Raw genomic sequence first — 22833 nt, forward strand, 5'->3', positions numbered from 1 at the left:
CCTTCCATACCCCTCACCCTGCACCCTAAGGCACCAATTCCTGGGCCCTTCCTCTGACTACTCTGTCCAGCCCAGTGGCCTCTTTCCTTTAGCTTCCAGGCTTTGCTCGTTGTGACTCAGGAGATCCTGCAACCCTACAAATAACTGATTACTAATTTGGTAAAATGTCATTCACTTTAAATGACAAGAGATATTTTATTTAGTTCCTGAGCATAAAAGGCATCAAGAAACATCTGCATCTATACAGATGTATAGATATATCTGTACAGATATAAAATGTACTGACATTGGGGTTGGGTTTTTTTTGCCCTGTGCTAGATCAGTTGAGGTTTGGTGTCATTCCAGTGTGCAATATATTTTTGCAGGTACAAAATTTCCTGTTAATTTTTAAAAATAAATGAAACCACACTGATTTAAATTACAAAACAAAATATCAAATTGAATGCTGTCGCTGGTTAATTGTGCTTTCTTTACGGAGCCTCTCTCCCTCTCTCTTTTTTTGTACATAGCGGCTTTCAAGTTAATAAACCAATCTTCAATAATAAGTAGAGAAACACAAATGGACAAAATTTTTGAAAACCAAACCAAACCCCAGCTAAATTCTGTTTTGTTCTTTGTGCAGGTAAACCTGCCTCTGCAAACCTTGTTAGTGTGGTAGATCCTACTATGCAAGCAAATACATTTCTAAAGAGATACAATATTTGGTGTACAGTCCTCTGCATGTTTACTCAGAAGTTCCATTCTGTTCAGTGTGGCTTACTCCTTGGTAAGCGTGCATAGTATTAAAACTTTATTTCCAGGACCATACCTAACGAGACTTGTGAATAGCTGAAATGTGGTTTGTTATTAGCAATACTGCAATACAGTAAATGAGCACTGCCACTAATAAATAAAAATGGAAAATGGATTGCTAAGGTTTATGATGGATATTCATAAATAGCAACCAGTTATTCATCAGCCACAATGTTTGCCCGGGATGATGAACTGAACTATTGTGTAGTTTCCATTTTCAGCATCTTTACCTTCACAAAGTGATTTATTGTGAATTGTTTGGGCTATGGTTTTCGGGGATAACCTTTACGTATGGTAGTGCAGCTACATAATTTACTTTCTGTTTTGTGTATTTTGCCTATGCTCAGCCTAGAGATGGTGAGATGAACTGTAAAGTTTTATTTTGGAAAGTTTAAATAGAACTGTGAACGACTTCATTCCCTTCTGGATGGGCCTCTCTGCTCGTGATCCAAAGGTGATACCGCTGTCAGGGGCCTTGGGACAATAATAGGCTTCACCTCTAATGAGGCTTCCAATACTCTGAGCTGAGAGTTCTTTCTGACCTTATAGAAGCTTGGACATGACATCATCTCATGTTTGGTTTGTGCTACCACATCAAAGCTCCTATTGGATGCATTCGTGCATGTGTGTAAGTGCAATGTTAAGGGTTGGGGAGACATAATTGAGCTTGCAATGGGTGAGAGAAATGTGTAAAGACTAGTATTGGTATGAGGAGCAATCTGAAATGAAATGCAGTAAGTATGTGTTCTCATTTATGCTGATGAGCTTTCAGTGAGCCCCACGAAACAAATATTCTTGGGGTTGAATCGAGAGACGTTTCTTTTCTTGAAGGAATCAAGTTTCTCAGAGGGAGAAAGGTCCTCTGTAGGGTAAAAGTTCTCTGGATTCAACCCTCAGTTGAAAAACATAGTAACTGGAAACCAAAGCTATAAAGTAAATACAAATAACAGATGTCTTGTTCTTCAAACAATTATGTATATTCAAAGTCATAAATCTGAAATATAGCATTTTGACAGTATCCCTTTCATATTAATTTAAAATACAAAGAACATTAAAAAAGCATTCTATCCCCAAACCACAGCAAAATAGAATGGGAAACCAGAGCTAAAATATTAAGTGGATTTCAGTTCAAAATCCATTTTATATTGCACAGTCCATGGCAAACAGCATTTCAACTTTTAACATTAAATTCGCAATGCTTCTCAATTCAAAACAATACACCCCTAGCCCTTAAATAATAACACCATTCAATAATGAAATGGCAAATGCACAATATATACCATATTGCTTCTACTTTTTCATTTCCTTCTACAATTTCATCTCAACTGTGTCAGGCATCGCACAGATCTGTATGAAACTATACCTGCAATATACGTGGAGGAGGGGAGTTGTATAATGAACACCACCACTGCTTCTCTGTGGCACTGATATAGCCCACCACCCAAATCTGCACAAGTATTTGCATAATGTTGCCATACAATTTAACTAAGCCGCTATTCCTGTATCACACAGCCTTAACTGACAGAACAAGTACTGTACATAAGGGGATAGTAAAGATGTGAAGCAGGAGAATAGCTGGCAATGTGATATGTACTCGGCTAAAACATATTATGGATGGAGCCTAGCTACTATAACTGTGCTATAGTAACTTTCATCCCCGGACAATTTAGCTCCTTTCTCCTTTCCCCACCATGAATCATTGAGTTGGATTCAATCTAAATTAGTTGCACATATGTCTAATTGAAAACTGTGAAAAGTTAGTAATGACTTAAGTTCCACCGATTTCAGTTGGAAGCAACTGCAAGTAACTTAGTCTTAATTCATTCCTTTTTTTTTTAAGGACTAGACAGGATGCCAAAACATTTACAGATGCAAAAACCTTTTTTTAAATTGGTTGCTCTCTTAATTGAAGGAATCTAGAGAGTAAAACAGCATAAGTCCTACAGCACATATTGCACACTTTCTTAAAGTTTCAGCATGGGGAAGAGATACTAGGCTTAACAGACGTGTTAGGCAATCTCAAGTAGGGCCCTGTCCTAAATATCCTGGCTGTTGTAACGTAGAAGGTCTTATCTAGATCATACAAATAATTCCTTAATAAGGTACCTCCCTCTACTTAGTTTTTTCACAAATTTCATTACATATCCATAGTTCCCCTATTGTCATAAAAACATTGACCTTGGCACCGCAGTTTAATAGTGTTCAGAAGGAAGTGTCCAAATTTCTCAAAATCTACTGTGGACAATAATAAATTCATCAATACTGATTATCTATGGCAGGAATGCCTTCATTCCTATGATAATTCTTGCCAGAAAAAGTTTCCAAAAAAGTTACTTTGGGGGGAAATGGGGTGGGGAGTAGCTTGCTTCTTACAAAAATAGAAGGAAAGCATTTTGTGTTTCCCTGAAAATATCTATGAAATAAAGCAATTTTTAAAGTTCTCAAGTTATTCTCACTTATTTTCAGACACAAAATATTTGTAAACTGCAATCCTGGGAATAAGCACCATTAAATCAATAGAACTTACTTTTTCAGTAGATTTACCTAGGATTCAAACTCAGGCATTTTTTGTCTTTTGTATCAGCAGTTCCTATTTGAACTGCTCCTGATGCAAGAATAGTTGAAATAATTAACTGGCTGTTATTTCAGTGATTTCCATGTCTGACCAATTTTATATGTAGTGCCATATCTTAAAGCATCCACCCCACACTTCCTTCTACTCTTGCAGTTAAGTGAAATTATTACTATACATCTTGTATCCGTATGGTTCATATTCCTCTGTCTATTGCTGTCATATACGCCATCCCTAATAATTTTCATCAGTGTATTTGGCCAGCAGTGGCAACATAAAACGCTGGTGCAACTTTTGAGTTTGTTGATTTTAAGCATTCATAGTTTTAGAATTAGGCTAAAGTAGTGTTTGTTGTCTCTTGGTAGTATTACACAAAGTTTTGTCAGTATGGGAGGTAGTCATGTTGAGACTTGTTTTTATTCTTCACTTAAAAAATAGAAACAAAAAATTGTGTCAATTTATAAAAACAAGTGCTTTAAGGAAATATTCTGCAGATATGATTCTCATGGCCATATGATGCACTATTACTGGATAGATTTTTTACTAAATTATGAAATGGTAAAATGAATTTAGGAAAAGAAACTCCTTGTGAATATGCTGCGGTTTAAAAGTAAGGGTTTCCTTTTACTAATTCCAAAGCTGGCTTCTGCTACATGCATCAGTGGGAAATAGTTTCTCTCACTGAAATCAATGTAGGTCACTTCCACACGACACATTTAGGCTTCAAGGACCAATGAAGTTGCAAAATTACCTTTACCACAAGGGACCAAGATCAAGCAGGTGAATTTACTCATTAAGGCACAGATTAATGTAAGCAGACTTTTATGAAGACTGCAAACAAGTTAAATAGGCACGTCATCTAGAGTCATTTTCCTGCCATGTGTAGTATGTAATCAAACAGCAACAAAATCTGTCTAATCACTCTTTTCCTGCATAGAAAGGTTGACTGGAGTAAATCTGTCCATGTTAAAAGATACAATTTTGCAGAATTGAATTTGAATTTCATTCCTTTTGCAGCATTTTTTTTAAAAAATGAGACACAGAAGCAGCGACATATAAAAATAGTTATATATATACGCTTCCAGCGTAGGTTTTCTTCTCATTATGAAAATAGCTAGCACATATGTGTGTGTGGAGATTCTTATTGGGACCACAGCGAAAACAAAGGGTTAAACCTTACCCTCCCCCATTCCATGGTCCTGATCTGTCTCCCTTGCTCTCACCACTACCTATTGGTTAAAGTAAAGAAAACGCAATAGGGAACCAAACTATATAAGAAACATCACATCTTGGTTGGCCCTGAATAAATCAAAAGAAGATGTCCTGTTTCTTAGCCCTTTTTACAGTGCGTATCCAGATTATGAACAATTTTGCATCAAATGCAGCGTTGCATAGCTTAGGTTGTTTAAATAAACAAAATGGCTTTTGAACAAGCACCTGCAGTCCAGAATCATTAGTGTTCCTATTGAAAGTTATGTTCCTTTATATCTACATTTACATGTAATCGTGGTTTCAGAATTATTGCATGACTTATGAGGGCTCCCAACACATCTTTGATTTTAGTGCTTGTGTGTATATAAATAATAGTGTCTCTTAAAAATATAAATTGAAAACATACAGTATATAAATATTACATTCAAGGATCTGGAAAATCGCTTCCATCGTAGATCACTGGGCGCTGAACAGATAAGTGGTAAAAGACGTTTTTTGAGATAAACCTGTTGGGAAAAAGCAACAGCCGAAACATTAGTTGAGCCTAAATTGTGTGCATGTGTATGCAGATGAAGAAAACGTATACCTATGAGCATGCTCAAACTTTCTGAGGCATCCAGTGAGAGGAAGCAATGAATTTTGGGAGGAGCGGTGGGAGGGAGTGGTAGAAGAATACCAAGTTGCTTTCTATTATGCTCTGTCAACTAATGCAGATGGAAGATAGGGTGTGCTTGCAAGGACAGTACAGTGGTGCCTCGCAAGACGAAAAGAATCCGTTCTGTGATTCTCTTTGTCTAGCGGTTTTTTCGTCTTGCGAAGCAAGCCCATTGAAGGATTAGCGGATTAGCGCTATTAGTGGCTTTTAGCGGCTTATCTGCTGATCGGATCAGCTGATAAGCGGCTTAGAAAAAGGGGGGGAAAGGAAAAAAAACCCGCAGGAACTCGCAAGACATTGTCGTCTTGCGAAGCAAGCCCATAGGAAATTCGTTTTGCGAAGCACCTCCAAAACGGAAAACTCTTTCGTCTAGCGAGTTTTCCGTCTTGCGAGGCATTCGTCTTGTGGGGCACCACTGTACATACATGTGCTAGGTGTGGAAAGTCAAGTTTAAATCGGGCTCTATTTGTGAAATAAAGAAGAAGAAGGCAGGCTGCCCAATTTGGCCCCTTTGGCAGTTTTTGGCTGGCCACCCCCACCCCGCAGTCACTCACCTGATGTCATATCATGATGTCATGAGTGCACTCCTGATTGTCCCTTTGCAGTGGGACATGCATTTGGCACTGTTTAAAATCCGGTGCTGAATGCAGGCGCCACTGAGATTGGTTCCACTCAGGAGTGCCGTGATCCAATTCCTGCTGAAAGGTGTAGGGATGGCATTCGGCGCTGAATTTGAACCACAAGGCTTCAGAGAGAATAAGCAGCGTGCCTTTTGCATCCCCTTCAGAAACGGAACACACAAAATGCTACAGGAGACAAACCACTGCTCATTCCACTTCACATACTCCAGCTGCACCTACCTAGAAAAAGTGTTGTCGAATATGAGGATGTAGATACCAGTATTTCTGACTTTCACCTGCCCTCTGATGGTTTCCTTATGGGAGTTGCACCGGATCATGGGAATAAGAACCTGCAAGAGATACACCGGCACAAAATTTGTCTACAGGAACTTTGCCATGGTCAAATGAATAAAGATCTCTTTAAAAGGCATGGTTTGTGTCAATTAAATTAATAATTAACAGATTATGTGTATATTTTGCAGCAACTTGATAAAGGAAGTCTAACTCTAGATGGTTTATGAACAAGTTAAAAAGCTTTTTGAAAGTCCATGTACGCTATGCCAGTTGCTTCACCTCTGTCTGTTAACACTATCAAAGAACTCCTAACAGGTTCATAAGACCTGTCTCATGTTCCAGCAAGGCGTGTTTTTCTATATGCTTGGTTATTTTGCATTTAACAATACTTCCCACCAGTTTTTTCTGGGACAGAAGTTAAGCTAACCAGCTTGTAACTTCCAGGACTGTCCCCCTCCCCCAGTTCCCATTGTAAAAATTAGTGTTACATTGGCTACATTTTAGGTATGAAAACTGATCTGAGGGGCAAGTTACATATTTTTGTTAGAAGTTTTGTTAGCAATTTCACATTTGACATCACCCCTATGAAGAAGTTGCCTTACTTTACACTGATCCAGAGGAGCATCTTCTGATTCTTGGTACACCACGCTGAACGATATGCTTTTGGGGTCTGATGAAAATACCCAACTTATTGTAAGGCCACTTTCCTCCACAGTGATGGGAATAATGCTGTAAGTATTTGACTTAATGAACAGTTCTCTGTTAGCTTCTCCAAACTTTAGAATTTCCTCCACGGTTAGAGGCAGCCTTAGCCTGAAGAAAACAAAAGGACACATGACAGAACGGTATCTGATTTGATGACGCACATGACACATGGGCTCTGAGTGTACATGTCCCTTTTGTACATTCTTTACTGCAGAAACATTTGTGCACTGTGAATCTCAAACTCAATGCCACTTTTACAATATACAAATCTAAGGGAGCCCATTGCGTGTTTCCTTCATGTTTTCTCAGCGAGTCCCACATGATGTGAAAGGAAAACATAGTTGTTCTTCATGGTCTCTGTGCAGTTACAAATACTGGGTTGCATTCAGCTTACTCAGAGCAGACCCACTGAAATTAATTGATGGGATATCCAATTCATGGGATCTATACCTCCACAGAAACTTCAGAAACTTGCAGAGTCTGTGAGCCCTGCTCCCAAAAAGGGAAACTTTGTGCTTTTGTGTGTTTCAGGTATGGGGCTAAGGCTCTTTTTTTAGATTAATTTTTTAAAAAACAAAAAACTACCACCTGAGCGACAGCAATAAGGAAACTCCCTTTAGAGTTTCAGATTTTTTCACCTCAGAATATTTTTTTTACCTCATATCCAATTCATCCCTCCATTGGCTTTTTCTTCAAAAAGGGAAAGAAATAGAAAGGAAAGGGGACTCCATGCAGCCAAAATCTGTGACACAAATGTGAGCTTTGCTCACCTACTTGGAGTGAACTCCACTGAACTCAATGTGGCTTACGTTTGAGCAGAATGTATAGGACTGCACCGTTGATTTTAAAAAAATAATAATTAAAGACTAAACAATGGATTTTGCTTACATCAGTTCTCCTGACTTCAGCAAGCATATCTCTGCATCCTGGCCCATTTGCAAGTCGTCAGTCTCATCAAAAGTTGAGGAATTATAGGTGCTGTTTCTGAGGCAAAGGGATAAAGGAGATCATTAAACATTCTTCAAAACTGTACAGAGCAATCTTTAATGTTTATTTAAAATATTTATGCCCGGACTCAAATATGCAGTTGATTACAATAAATATTTTCAAAGCACAAAGCCAAGTTGAATAAAAAATGTATCCAATGACAAACCTAAAAAACACACAAGAAAATGGCAATAGCAGAATGTATCAACAGCTGAGCCAAGTTGGGCCTCTCTAAGGAGGAAATTCCATAGCTCCAAAATATATCCAGCTTTCACAATTGAATTTTATGACTTTCTTAAACTGACCTAGACCCCATCTGGTAGAAGGGATGGCTAGAACTCTACAGTACAATCCTATTATACATGTCTACTGAAAAGTAGATCCACTGAATCCAGTGTAGTTTACTCCCACATGTATAGGATTGCATCCATAAAGACAGTGGATCAAACCAAAGTATCTTTGTTAGCTAGCCTACAGGGCTGACTAGTTTCTCTGGGGAAATCCTAATGAAAGGAAATAAGCAGTAAAACCTCCCCACCCCCCCAGGGGGAAAGAGAAACTGATTATTTAAGGGACAAAGAGCAGTTTATTCACCAGTCATTGCTGCAGCCTGGATCAACAAAATACAATAATGGTCTGAATTTGCAAAAAGGAAGCATTCAGTTTAAAGGCACAGGAAGCCAGAGACATCTTAATAGGGCTTTGCCTGTCCACACTGGAAAAACTGATGCTGCAATCCATCCCCACTCCACCCCTCTCCCCCCCCACACACAGTGTGGAAGCACCCTGATAAAATTTTACTATAGCAATGCAAACTCCTTAATTAACACTGCATAAAACATACTCTCATAGACAAAAAACCATGAAGTGCTAAGACAAAATTCTTTTTTTGCAACGCACAGTTGATCTATATTGGCTGTGTTACTAAAAGGAAGGAACATGACTTGTTAGTCCCAGGAATACTGTACTCCTTGCACTGGACAACTTGAGTTTTTCTGATATCCCATAAAAGCTTTTTATAGCAAAGAGGCCACAGGCACTTACAGTGTGGTGGTAATTTGTGTTGGTTCGTGTCTGCAGTAACCAAACTATTGTGTTTGATCACTATTATTTTGAATATTCATAAGAACATTTGTGAAATAAATCCATTTCGGGGGGGGGGGCGGAACATTGCATGAAACAATCCACTTCAATAGATTTTAACCCATTTGACTTAAAAAGCAGATTAGCTGTAGCATCACTAGATGGCAGTGGATTACTAAGGTGCCTTAGTTTGCACACTGATTTTCACACATTTCTTGCTCTTAGATGGTTGGTTCCTCTGAGGCAGTTTATACAATGTGAAACCAATTCTGGCTCCCAACCACATCTCCCTTGTGTGTTCCTGAATGTTTGGGGATGAATATCTCCCCATCACCATTTGTTTGCTGCAACATATGTCCTCACAAGGCTGCAGAACCCACACAGTCCACCTGTACACAAAATAATCTTCATTAAAATATTGAATAAACTAGGCTTTCCGGTTCTAATGAAAAACAGACGTCCTTCAAGACAGTCAATGTATTTTGTTGCATGGCACTTTATATAGCTGTCAGAACAGCTTCACATAGATTAACCGGTTCCATTTACAAATGAAGCCCACACTGCAACCTATTTTACAAACTACAATAAAATGCTTTCTTCAAGCCTAATTTTGGCAGAGGGAGTGGATCCTGGCAGGGAGGAGAAGACCTCTATGAGCAAACACATACATGTGGGCATTTTGGGGCTTTAATGACTTCACTGTGGTCCTAATCTGGATCACACACCCCGTGCTAGCAATTTGTACAGGAAAAAGCTCCCATTGAATGGGAGATGATTTTTACATGCAGATTGCCAGCACAGGGGCTACCTAATCTGGATTGGGACCCTCACATGGGATAAAGGGTTAAGGTTTTCTGCCCTCATGCTTGAGCACTGATTTACACCCTTTGGGAAATACTGCTCTATATAATCTCTGGATGTGCAAAGATTCAGTGAGTATTTGATATTGAGCATCAGCATCAAAGTGCAAGTAGATAAATCGGTACCGCTCCGGCGGGAAGGTAAACGGCGTTTCCGCACGCTTCTCTGGTTCACCAGAAGCGGCTTAGTCATGCTGGCCACATGACCCGGAAGCTGTACGCCGGCTCCCTTGGCCAATAAAGCAAGATGAGTGCCGCAACCCCAGAGTCGGCCACGACTGGAACTAATGGTCAAGGGTCCCTTTACCTTTACCATCAGCATTTGCTATCTGTAAAGAATGCAGTAGCAGTCAATGTTTGACAGCTAGTTTGCAGTGCACTCACATTTTTCACATGTAGCTGGCATGTCAGTACATGACAGCTGACATGAGTCAATTTTTGGCAATATTTCCCTCTGTCTGCCTTAATCAGATAATCTGCATGATGTACTCATACTGTGCTTGATACTGACAGATCTTTGGGGAATGAGTAAGGCAGGGATGCGGATGGTGCTGTGGTCTAAACCACTGAGCCTCTTGGGCTTGCTAATCAGAAGGTCGGCGGTTCGAATCCCCATGACTGGATGAGCTCCCGTTGCTCTGTCCCAGCTCCTGCCAACCTAGCAATTTGAAAGCATGCCAGTGCAAGTAGATAAATAGGTACGGCTGCGACGGGAAGGTAAAAGGCGTTTCCGTGCACTCTGGTTTCTGTCACAGTGTTCCATTGTGCCAGTAGCAGTTTAGTCATGCTGGCCATATGATCTGGAAAACTGCCTGTGGACAAACACTGGCTCCCTTGGTCTGAAAGCGAGATGAGCGCCGCAACCCCATAGTTGCCTTTGACTGGGCTTAACTGTTCAGGGGTCCTTTACCCCCCCTTTTTTTTACTAGTAAGGCCTTCAAGGTATCTGAACACTTTTTAGTCATTTTGCACACCTTAGCTAAAAAAAGCAAGACTTAAACAATTTAGAAGAACAGATAACAATCATCTTAGTCTGTGGGTTTTTTGTGGCTTTTACATTTTAAAAACCAGCCGTGTCAAAGGAAACAGATCAAATGTGATATGTTTCACTGCAGAAAAGTAGGTCAGCACTATGGTTTATCTTAGGCCTAATCCTGCTTGAGGTAGCAAACCTTTGTCTGGGCTGTATAACTTTAGAGTTCAAATAGCTTGGAATAACTGAATGCTGCTCCATACAAAAATAGGTTTTATGCATTTCTTCATCATGTCTTTAATACACAGGCAACTCCCAATTTATGTGGGGGTTATGTTCCGAGGTACTGCATGTGTGAGGGAAATCACATATATTTGAAAAACCATTGGAAAAGCCTGCAAACACCCTATAAATATCTGGAAACCCCTGAAAACCCCTTAAAAAAACAGCAGCAGTTACCAGATGCCAAACTCCACATACCCTCCCACATTTCTCCGATAAATAGGGAAGTCCTATTCCATAATAATCATCATAATAATTCTATTATTAATATCCTGCCCATCTGACTGGGTTGCCCCAGTCACTCTGGGTGGCTTCCAACATATATAAAAACATTAAAAAACATTGCAAAAAACTTTCCCTATACAGGGCTGCTTTCAGATGCCTTCTAAAGGTGCCTTCTAAAGGTTGTATAGTTACTTATCTCCTTGGCTCAGGAGTCGCATAACTCCACACCCTCCAACATGAAAATAGGGACCCCCTAAGTAAAAGTGGGACATTCTGGAATCAAATCAGAAACCAGGACAGCTTCTGTAAATCCAGGACCTTCCCTGGAAAATAGGGGCACTTTGGGGGGGGGGGGGTCTGCTCCACCCTCTAAACCTCCTTGCTCAAACATCAACTCTCCATAGGCCTCAATGGTCAGTGCAAGGGCTGGGATTGCACTTGCAAAGGTTCATGGGATTGTTAGGCGTTGTTTTCCCACATTTCTTTTGCTCTTTCTGGGCTCTACTAGGGCCATTTTTGCAATTTTAAAATTCACTCCCAGGTTCGGCACAATCAGGCATCAATTTGACGTGCGTAAATGGGGAGTTGTGGGATGCGGGTGGCACTGTGGGTTAAACCACAGAGCCTAGGACTTGCCGATCAGAAGGTTGGCAGTTTGAATCCCCGTGACGGGGTGAGCTCCCGTTGCTTGGTCCCTGCTCCTGCCAACCTAGCAGTTCAAAAGCACGTCAAAGTGCAAGTAGATAAATAGGTACCACTCCGGCGGGAAGGTAAACAGCGTTTCCGTGCATTGCTCTGGTTCGCCAGAAGCAGCTTAGTCATGCTGGCCACATGACCCGGAAGCTGTAGGCTGGCTCCCTCGGCCAGTAAAGCGAGATGAGCGCCGCAAGCCCAGAGTTGGTCACGACTGGACCTAACGGTCAGGGGTCCCTTTACCTTTACCTTTGGGGAGTTGCCTCTACCGCTTTTTCCATCAGAAAGAATCAAAGAAAGTGTGTATAAGACTGCACTGCTAGCCATTACACTACAACAGCTCTCGTACTGCATGGACAAAGACGACTGGGTAGAGTAAGCATGCAGCCTTGCCCCTAAAATAAGGAGAAGACAAAATCAACAGGGACAAAAGTGATTTTAACAACTTGCGCCAGGCTGATCTCAGCGCCTTTTGAGCAGAAAGATGGTTCATCAGGAGCAAACACCTCAACGAATGCTTCAAGAGGTAGCTGAAAGTCCTTTAAAGCCTGATCCAGTCATTTTGAGGAGCAGGACACACTGGAATCCTTTTCAAAAGACCAATGAAAACATAACCAGCAATACCTTAACTTGTGCCAAAACAAATTCCTAAAACACGCCAGCATTTTGAAAGCAAGCTACATGCAGTTATATTTTTGTGGTGTCTGGAGAGTCATAAACAGATCGTAGATTATTATTATTTAGATCAAAGCAGGGTGGAGGATCCCTAAAGGACCAGGGAACGAATGGTAAGTGGTGTGGGACAGGGTGTTTAACCAATGTTATTTTCCCAATCTTATCCCCACCCATCTCAAAAAAAAACAACAACCCCTGCTATTTGCTCTGCTGAGAAAAACCTGTGGGACAAATAGTAACCCTGCCAGGTGGAGATTTAAACAGGAAAACCTGCCTGGGAATAAAGCGTTAAACATTTCAATTTTCCTGTGGTGCTTTCCCAACTATGTTTAGGTTCTCTCACAGGCTTTGATCTTATAAATTCATCCACCACCACCCCACAAAAAACCCATTCATAAGCAAGTCCACAGGATATCTTGTTCATCCAACCATGTGCATCATTTAGTTCAGTTTTCCATTCCATTGAAAAGGATGTGATAAGTTATCTCTCTTATCAGTCTCTCTATCTATCATGTACAGCTACAGTTTTCCTACAATATATATTGTTTCAGCCACATATGTACCATAAACAACTCTGTGATCTTTTTCTGCTGAGAAGCGGTATAGACTGTAAATCCTTGGAATAAAATAAATAATAAGTACTGAGCATACATTACAGGGATCTTACCTCAGCTCCTACATGCTGTCATCATAAAACAATGACTGCCTCTTTCATGTGTTCATGAGTAAATGCAGTTTATAGATGGATAGCTCTTCTGAAAGGGCCCTTACACGCTTGTACCTGAATGCTAAATGGCATGGCTGTAATCTCTACTGAATGGAGAGAGAATTAAAGGTAAAGGGACCCCTGGCCATTAGGTCCAGTCGTGACCGACTCTGGGGTTGCGGCGCTCATCTCACTTTCTTGTCTGAGGGAGCCGACCTACAGCTTCCGGGTCATGTGGCCAGAATGACTAAGCCGCTTCTGGAGAACCAGAGCAGCGCACGGAAACGCCATTTACCTTCCCGCCGGAGTGGTACCTATTTATCTACTTGCACTTTGATGTGCTTTTGAACTGCTAGGTTGGCAGGAGCAGGGACCGAGCAACGGGAGCTCAACCCATCGCGGGGATTCGAACCACCGACCTTCTGATCGGTAAGTCCTAGGCTCTGTGGTTTAACCCACAGCGCCACCTGTGTCCCTTTACTCATTCAGCCGTACCTTTATTCATTCATTCATTCATTCATATGAGAATACCTTGGCAGTGTACATTAAAATATGATGAACTGCAAAAAAATAAATAAATCAAAATTCAAATAAACTAATCAGTAGCTAGGCTCACACTTCAAGAAAAGCCAGTGTGAGGAAGTTCTAAGCAAGCGTTGAAAACCTGACGCAGTTGACACTTTCAGGATGGCGAAATATTGCGCTGCTTCATGTAAAACTTGCCACAGGCTAATTTGAGCAAACTCATAATTTTATCTTCTACGTCTGGCATTCTACAGCACTAGTAATTTTATTGTTACGGTTCTCTATTTTGTTTGGTATTATTTTGCATTGTTTTTTATATATTTGCGAAGAGTTTCTTTCTGAATACAGCTCACTGACTGCAATAAAGAGACTGAGTGAGGCAGCCACCTTAGGCAGGTGATTTTGTGTGTCATGAAAGGGCAGCAGATGCTTAGTTATTTATTATTTTATTTTTACTGCCAGGCAGGCAGTGTGATTTTTATTTTTATTTTGCCTCAGGTGCCAAAGTAACATCAACTGACCATGCACTGGTCAGCCCTGGTTGCACATATTTTGGGATATATATCTACATATTAGCTTTATTTTCACCCCTAGCCTGGCAGCATAGGCAACACTCTCTCTTCTACCCCACTTTGTGGTTTTGCTTGATGTATAAAACGAAGAAATCACTGAAAGGAAACTCCAGAGGCAGCAGCTCTAATAAATACGCATAACCACCACTACCTCGAGCTGACTTCTGAATCTGAGTTGCATCTCTTGCACCGACTGCTGCAAGGTATGTAGTTACCTCCTCTTGCCTCAGACGGAAAGCTATCCCATCTTTGTAAACATTAGGTTGTGGCGGGGCCCAGTTGGTTCCTCTAGTAAGCCCCTTGAAAGCTAACTTAAGTAGCTTTCAAGTTAGAAATAGGTTAATTTTCTTTACCAAGAGGTTTTGCTGTAAAAAAAGATGTTTATCTTATATACTTAAACAGAGTCAGGTTAAGACAATAGGGCACTTGAACCATCTTCTGGGGGCATATATTATTATTTGAGTTTTCCCATCTACCAGAGATAGGCACAAACAATTCCAGATATTGTTGGCACATTCACTGTCATTGTTTTCAGCCTGCTTAACACTGATTGGGAGCCGCCCAGAGTGGCTGGGGAAACTCAGCCAGATGGGCAGGGTATAAATAATAAATTATATTATTATTATTATTATTATTATTATTATTATTATTATTATTATGTCCTTTTGCCACAATGAACAGCGAGACAAATAATGTTGTTTTTGGCAAAAGATGAACTGCAGCAAACTGGAAACAGTGTTGCATGCAGCAAATACAGAGTGGCATGTAAAATGATGTGTTCTTACATCCATACTCTGGAGAGCTACTTTTTGGACAGAAGATAGTCTGACCTGGTATAGGCAGCTTCCTATTAGCCATGTGACACAATCAGGAGGAACCATGACTGCACAAAACAACACAAAATTGCCACTGTTTCCCCCAAACCCCCACAAAATTCTTTCCGTGGGATTGTTTGGCTCTGCTCCATTAGATTGCTAGTTTTACTCTTTTAATATGAACATTCTTTTCTGTTGATGAGTCATATTCTAGCTCGATTTGGGAAATGCTGTTTCTTTCAGGGTCCAGGTCAACTTTGTTATCGTGAAAACACAGCTTGTGAAGTACACCCGGATTGTGAAGTACGGCTCTTTAGCTCCTTTCACTCAATACTGACATGGGATTGATGGCTACAGCTGCCTTTTCATGAGTATACTTCCTGGTATTATTTAGTCACAGATAACTTTGTGGTTTTGCGATTACTAGTGTTTGAAAAGCCGTTTGAAAAGCGCTGTGCTATGAAAGAAATGAAACTCTAAAGCCTAGTCTTGCAATGAGATCCTATCTCCGGTAATTTATTGCCTGTCATCTATACCATCAACTTCAAGAAAGTGGCATGCAAGTAAAGAGAAGCTAACATTGAAATGTATTTGTTTATCATTTACTCGCTGGTATCCCAAATGCCTCACCAACAAATACAAATTAGAATAATTATCTGGGGCACTGTGTCACAGACCGGTTGGATGCCGAAGAATGGTGCGAGGAACCAGCCGGGGAACCTCCCAAGGGAAGAAGACTCAGAGCCTGGGGACTGGTGGTGGGGCGACAATGAGTGGTCAGAGGGAGACGACTGGGAGGAGGTGGTGTCAGAAGCTGGAGAGGTAACAGGGCTTAGTGAGCTGGGAGAGTCTGTGGCAGAGAGAAGTCCAGAATCAGAGGCAGAAGCTGAAGCAGAGAAGGAGGGAGGCCAAGAGGCAGAGATGAGTTGGGCTGCTGAAGAGCCCTTCTTGCTGCGACAAGCTGTCCTCCTTACTGGACTCCCAGAACCAGATGAGGCAAGAAAAGGGCACAGAAGTTGGCACAGGCTCTGATTGCTGGGGGGAAACCCTGAAGAGGAGGGAACTTAAGACAGCTGTGAGGAGGTAGGGACTTTCCATCTGGGCAACAGATCCATGGGGCAAGACCTTCCAGGGATGAGCTGCTGTTCTCATCAGGCCTGAGACTCCGCCAAGTTTGTTCAGATCATGTCCTTGCTAATAAGGAGTTAGCTCCAACTTGCATAATGTGATTTACTGCCAGCTCGTTCCTGACACACTACCAGTTAAATCAGGAAGGTGGAACTTGTGGCCCTCTAGGTGTTGATGGACTTCAACTCTCATCAGCCCCAGCCAGTGGTCAAGGGATAATGGGAGTTGCAGTCCAGCCATGTCTGGAAGACCACAGAATGCCTGTTCCTGAATTAAATAGTTCCATTCAAATGGTGGGGATTGCTAGTTACTTATTGACTTGCCACTCCTGCTTGGCAGGAGGGGATTCTGGCAACCCAGTTCCAAACTCCCTTGCGATACTGAGCCTGTGTGGCATCATATGGAGAACAGTAGCTAGAGTAAGATGTTGGGGAGTCAAAGAAAGAGCAGCTAAAAGTGCAGGGACAATTGTGATAAAAATGAAGGGGAAGAGGCAATGACTCCATGTAACTTAAGTGGCCTACGGCTTGACTCAATTAATTTTTATTTACTTATTCCATTTAGAGCCTGCCTCTCCTCCAAGGAACTCAAGGTGGCATATGTTGTCCCCCCCCCCTCTGAATTTTATCTTCACAACCCTGTGAGTTAGGTAAGACCGAGAGATACTGAGTAGTCCAAGAACACCAGTGAGCTTTGGGGCTGAGTGGGGATTTGAAGCCAAGTAATGTACCTTGGTCCAGTCCAATACTTGATCCCCAGTAGATTAAGCATGCTGCCCCAAGAATTTTATTATCAGTGCAGTGTATGTTCTGCAATTTTGTACTGGGGCTGTGCAAGATCATAATATGGAATCATGTGCAGAATTCAGCATCCTAAGAAGCTCTGCATGTTTTTTTTTAAAAAAATAGGTTTCTAGCCTTTAAGACTTCAAAGAGATTTTAAAAGGATACTGGCTATGACTGACAAAATCTAAACAACAGGGAAATGGGATGCATGGGTGGGAGTTCCAGCTCACAAAAGGCAGAATTTCTGTTCCTTGCATATCAGTGATTTCTCCCTGAGGCTGCTGGCAGTACATTTTGAAAAATAAGCAGTATGTACAAATGTGCTTAGGGACACGGGTGGCGCTGTGGGTTAAACCACAGAGCCTAGGGCTTGTCGATCAGAAGGTCGGCGGTTCGAATCCCCGCGACGGGGTGAGCTCCTGTTGCTCGGTCCCTGCTCCTGCCAACCTAGCAGTTCAAAAGCACGTCAAAGTGCAAGTAGATAAATAGGTACCGCTCTGGCGGGAAGGTAAACGGCGTTTCCATGTGCTGCTCTGGTTCGCCAGAAGCGGCTTAGTCATGCTGGCCACATGACCCGGAAGCTGTACGCCGGCTCCCTCGGCCAATAAAGCGAGATGAGCGCCGCAACCTCAGAGTCGGCCACGACTGGACCTAATGGTTAGGGGTCCCTTCACCTTTACCTTTACAAATGTGCATACTTTATACAGTCTTGCTTGGATGTGGGTTTCATTGCTGTATAATTATGGCTGGGTCTTAAAAAGTTTTTAGTGCAGAATGATGTTCATTAATCCCTGCCCACCTGTCAAAATCCTTTGTGCAACTTTGCAAGTTTGCCTCCTGCTCTCTCTGTAAACTCCTAATCTCAGAGATTTAAAAGGGGAGTGCGGGGAGGCTGGCAAAGGCTTTAAGATAGACCCTGTGCTCCTGTTTCAGACTGAAATGGCAGTGTGGGGACTGCCTTAAAGCCATTTGCAAAAGTGCTCTTTGAAACAGACCTTTTCACCTTTAAATGAGAAGAGTGGCTTCTGCTTCAAACAGTGCTTTTGCAAAACACTTTAAAGCAGCCTTGGAGACAGAAATGGAAGCATGGAGGCTGCCTTCACGTCCTTTGCAAAAGTATTGTTCGAAGCAGCTCACATTTCTGTGTTGGTGACAGCAGGGTGGGTGGGTGAGACTGCTCTTCCCCCTGCCCACAATACCACTGATGCCACAACCTGCCTGCTCGAATAAAAAGAATGAGTTGCTTCAAACAGCGTTTCTGCAAAAGGCTTTGATCCCTGCTCATCAATGATGTCCACAGACTAGAGGTTCCCCACTCCTGGTTTACATGATCACTTTTCTTGGGATGGAAGAGATTTTTTAAAATCCCCCTATCTTGCCAGGTTTTGCGGCCTTCTTAAATTAATTTAAAATTTTGAATTTAGCCCTTGAACAAGTATATTACAAACAGAGGTTTAAAGCAGCTCAGGGGCTGCTACCTCAAGATAACCAGAGTGTGGAAAACAAGCTGTCTACCTGAATCTTACTGTTGTTGCTAATGACGGTCTTCAATAGACTGTGTGCAATGCTTAATACAGTGGTACCTTGGTTCTCAAATACCTTGCTACTCAAACAACTAGGAACCCAAACACTGCAAACCTGGAAGTAAGTGTTCCAGTTTGCAAACTTTTTTTGGAAGCCAAATGTGCTCTGTTTTGAGTGTTACACTTCCGATTTGAGTACCACACTTCCATTTTGAGTGTTAGGCTGAGGTCTGTCTGTTCTTGCTATTTATTTTGTGTTTTTGCAACTCTCTTTTTTGTTCTTGTGACTCTGTGGAACCCAGTTCAGCTATTGATTGTGTGACTGCAGTTTATTGCTTTCACTATAAGGATCCATGGTCTCGTTAGATAGTAAAATTTATTTTAAATTGTTGTTTTAAGGGTTGTTTTTAAAAGTCTGGAACAGATTAATCCATTTTGCATTACTTTCTATGGGAAAGCGTGCCTTGGTTTTGGAACGCTTTGGTTTTGGAACAGACTTTCAGAACGGATTAAGTTTGAGAACCAAGGTACCACTGTACAAACACTTCCAAGAGTTCGAAACTCAGCCCAAGCAACACTGGCTTGAATCTACCAATCTACATCTTACGTATCAAAAGTTAGCTTACATGGGCTTCCTCCGCGCTCAGTGGTAGATAACGCAAAAACAACCGTAGATGGGGGTATATGCAGTACATAATCAGGGCTTATATCATGTCCCTTGTCAATGATTATGTGGTTTCATCACAGAGCAAGTTAAATTTAAGAGTTTTGCAGCAATGTAGAGAGACATTACAATCCACCTACTGAGACAATTTTGAAATGTGTATGTTTTACAGGTATTTGAGAAAGCAGGCTACATGGCTACCGATGATGATTATTTTGCTGAATATCCCAACACCACGTTTCAGAACGATGAAAGCGCACACAAGACGTTTACAGCGTTTAGCAGTGTCTTCCTGGTCTGCATGTATTCATTTGCCTGTATCTTTGGAGTCTCAGGGAACACTTTGGTTCTTATCATTTTCATCTTCTATGAAAAAGTAAAGGTGCTGACGGATGTATTTCTGGTGAGCTTGGCTGTAGCTGACTTGTGCTTTCTTTGCACCTTGCCATTCTGGGCTTATTCTGCTGCTAAGGAGTGGATCTTTTACACTTTGCCGTGTCAAATCATCCGAGGCCTCTATACCTTGAATCTGTATGGTTCCATGCTAACGCTCACCTGCCTAACCATTGACAGGTATTTTGCTATCGTCCAAGCCACCAAAGCACACATCAGCCAAGCCAAAAGAATCGTCTGGGGTAAAACGGTTTGCATTTTGGTTTGGGTGCTTTCATTGCTATTTGCTTTGCCACAGTTTTTATTTAGCACGCAGAAGGAGTATAGCAAAAAGGTATGCATTGCAGACTACCCTTCAAATTCTTTGCAGATGCTCACCGAAGGAATTCAAATGACTCTTGGATACTTCTGCCCTATGCTGGTCATGGTTCTTTGCTACTCAATCATCACAAAAACTTTACTCTACGCGAAGGGCTTCCGCAAGCAGAAATCCTTAAAAATAATATTTGCCATCGTCGTGGTGTTCATTTTTACACAGACGCCCTATAACATCTTGAAACTCATTCGTGCTGCGGACCAGAGTGTCATGATGGACAACGGATTCCGGTTTGAATATGCTTTGATCGTAACGGAAGCCATTGCTTATTTCCACAGTTGCCTCAACCCTGTTCTCTATTTCTTTATCGGTTTGAAGTTTAGGAGGAACCTGGTAAAAATCCTTAAAAAGCTTGGATGTGCTAAACATGAACAAACCAGGAAGCCATGCCAAACTACGGATGATGATTGCTCAAAATCCTGCACCGCCACACAGAACGCAGAGGAAACAAGCATGTATCCATTGTAAGAGAATCTTGAAGAGCATCTCTTTTGTTGAGCTTCAGTTTTAGTCACCCTGGGCATTCGCGCGAGCAAAAGCAACAGGCAGAATCTCCTCAACATAGCTATCCTGTTTGTAAAGTTGGTGAAAGCTTCCCTACAAGCAAACTTTGCAGAATGTCATTGCCACCCAGATTCTTATGCTAGAAGCATCTTACGAGAAAAGACTCAATTGCGTTACATTTCATACAATCCTTAAAAATGTTCCAACATACCTACACTCAATCCCCCAGATAATGTATGTTTGTATGCTTGTATATTCGCAATATGTGTGTATTAATGCTTAATTATTTTAATAATAAAAACTTTTCCAAAAAAAAAAGAAGAAAAAAGACTCAATTGCGTTAAGGTATACAGCAGCTATGGCAGAGATGCTGAATGGGTGTTTAGGTTAGCATTTGCCCTTATTTTAAGGAAGTGCCAGTGGGAAGCCGAACCCTCTGCTTCCCAAGAAGAACATACTGGCAAGGAGATGGCCATCTTGTCCCTGGTAAAGGCTTCATTTACTCTGCCTTCTCTGTCTCTCTCCACCCCCACCCCCCTTTTGCATCATGCTTATTAGATTGTGAACCAGTGGCCTGGGACTATCTTTTAACCTCTGTACAGCGCTTAGAAAACATTGGGTACTTTATGAATGTTAAATCATGATAGTTTGCAATTCAAAGCTGGTCATGAAAGCAGTTTGGAAAAGCATGAATGGCAGACACACTTTTCAGGTGGTTGGCATGCAAGAACTTGCAAACCATGCTTTTACTTGCTTTGGCTCACCATATGAATCTTTTTTATATAAATAAAGAAATAAAGATAGATGTTCATGGAGAACAAAAAACATACACAAGAACAAAAAAACATACACAGTGTTTGTATCTCTTGTCTTTTCTTGTGTCAAGGAGTTCCATAGCTCAGCTTTCTCAAACTAAGAACAAACACTTGCTCTGGAGGCACTGTGACATAACCCCCTCTCCCCCAATTTTAGGCACAACTTGGTCATCCAGAGGCTTTAAGTGTAGAAGGCTGTTTATACTGTATTTCCCCTTTCCCACTCCCCACAGAACTCTGAAAGCACCGTATTTTTCGCTCTATAAGACGCACCAGACCATAAGACGCACCTAGTTTTTGGAGGAGAAAAACAAGAAAAAAAATATTCTGAATCCCAGAAGCCAGAACAGCAAGAGGGATTGCTGCGCAGCGAAAGCAGTGATCCCTCTTGCTGTTCTGGCTTCTGCGATAGCTGCACAGCCTGCATTCGCTCCATAAGACGCACACACATTGCAGGGAAGTGAAGGTTACCTTCAGTGAACAGTAGACCCACTAATTTTCCAGCCATCAGTCTGAGATTAACCCTTCTTTTGCATTCTCTGCCCAGTTTTCCTTTTTTGCTTTTGTTTTACTCACAAAACTCTCTCTTTTTTAACTTTATTCCAAAACCAAAAAAGAATTACAAACATCAAATTCAAAATCCAAATTCGTTTTGTAACATAAGCCTATTACATATTTGACTAGATTAAAATACAGTGGTGCCTCGCAAGACGAAATTAATCCATTCCGCGAGTCTCTTCGTCTTGCAGTTTTTTCGTCTTGCGAAGCACGGCTATTAGCAGCTTAACGGCTATTAGCGGCTTAGCGGCTTTAAGAAAAAGGAAACAAACTCGCAAGAACTCGCAAGACATTTCGTCTTGCGAAGCAAGCCCATAGGGAAATTCGTCTTGCGGAACGACTCAAAAAACGCAAAACCCTTTCGTCTAGCGAGTTTTTTGTCTTGCGAGGCATTTGTCTTGCGGGGCACCACTGTATACCTAATTGCTATAGACTTCCCTTTGCTATATATAAATGCAACGCAATTAGAAATATTATATTAGAAATTTTTATAAATTCCCCTATAACCCCCACTCCCCTTCACCCATTTGTGATCTCAATATTTCTTTTAACTTCTTCTATCTTGTTATGTTGTTGTAGCTTAATAATTATTCCATTGATTCTTTTATTATTTCCTTGCTTACCCCTGCATGTTTTACACATTATCTATTAATATTCCAGTTCCAGAACCGTATTTTTTCATGTATTCCTTCACTCCATCCCATTCTTTAATTATTCTCTGCTTTGAATGGCCTCTAATGATTGCCATCAATTTTGCCATTTCTACAAACTCACAGAGCTTGCTTTGCCATTCTAACAATGATGGTATTTTCTCCCCCTTCCAATTCTTCGCGATCAATAT

General features: G+C 41.3%; 2 protein-coding genes across 9 annotated transcripts in view; one reads left to right on the forward strand and one right to left on the reverse strand.

Annotated features, from left to right (window-relative positions):
* Positions 1-1747: 1747 nt before the first annotated feature.
* Positions 1748-22833, reverse strand: part of FYCO1 (FYVE and coiled-coil domain autophagy adaptor 1) — a 62059-nt gene continuing 40973 nt past the window's right edge. For all 3 annotated transcript variants that reach the window (XM_082192959.1, XM_082192957.1, XM_082192958.1), the window contains 4 exons: positions 7739-7834; positions 6748-6958; positions 6092-6201; positions 1748-5082 (listed from right to left, as the gene is read on the reverse strand). In XM_082192959.1, coding sequence (XP_082049085.1) covers positions 5001-5082; positions 6092-6201; positions 6748-6958; positions 7739-7834 — 499 coding nt within the window. In that variant the 3' untranslated portion in view covers positions 1748-5000. The remainder of the gene's footprint in view (positions 5083-6091; positions 6202-6747; positions 6959-7738; positions 7835-22833) is intronic.
* Positions 14345-21423, forward strand: CXCR6 (C-X-C motif chemokine receptor 6). 6 transcript variants are annotated; one of them, XM_082193064.1, is made up of 4 exons: positions 14345-14634; positions 15490-15629; positions 16939-17023; positions 19519-21421. In XM_082193064.1, exon 4 carries the CDS (start codon positions 19540-19542, stop codon positions 20581-20583), a length of 1044 nt encoding a protein of 347 aa, XP_082049190.1. In that variant the 5' UTR covers positions 14345-14634; positions 15490-15629; positions 16939-17023; positions 19519-19539; the 3' UTR covers positions 20584-21421. The 6 variants fall into 6 exon arrangements, with proteins under 6 accessions (XP_082049190.1, XP_082049188.1, XP_082049187.1 ...); XM_082193062.1 differs by having other exon boundaries at positions 15490-15549; XM_082193065.1 differs by lacking the exons at positions 14345-14634; positions 15490-15629 and adding an exon at positions 15651-16329.

This window comes from Podarcis vaucheri (genome assembly GCF_965113315.1).
Source record: "Podarcis vaucheri genome assembly, chromosome: 12".
Lineage (NCBI taxonomy): Eukaryota > Metazoa > Chordata > Lepidosauria > Squamata > Lacertidae > Podarcis > Podarcis vaucheri.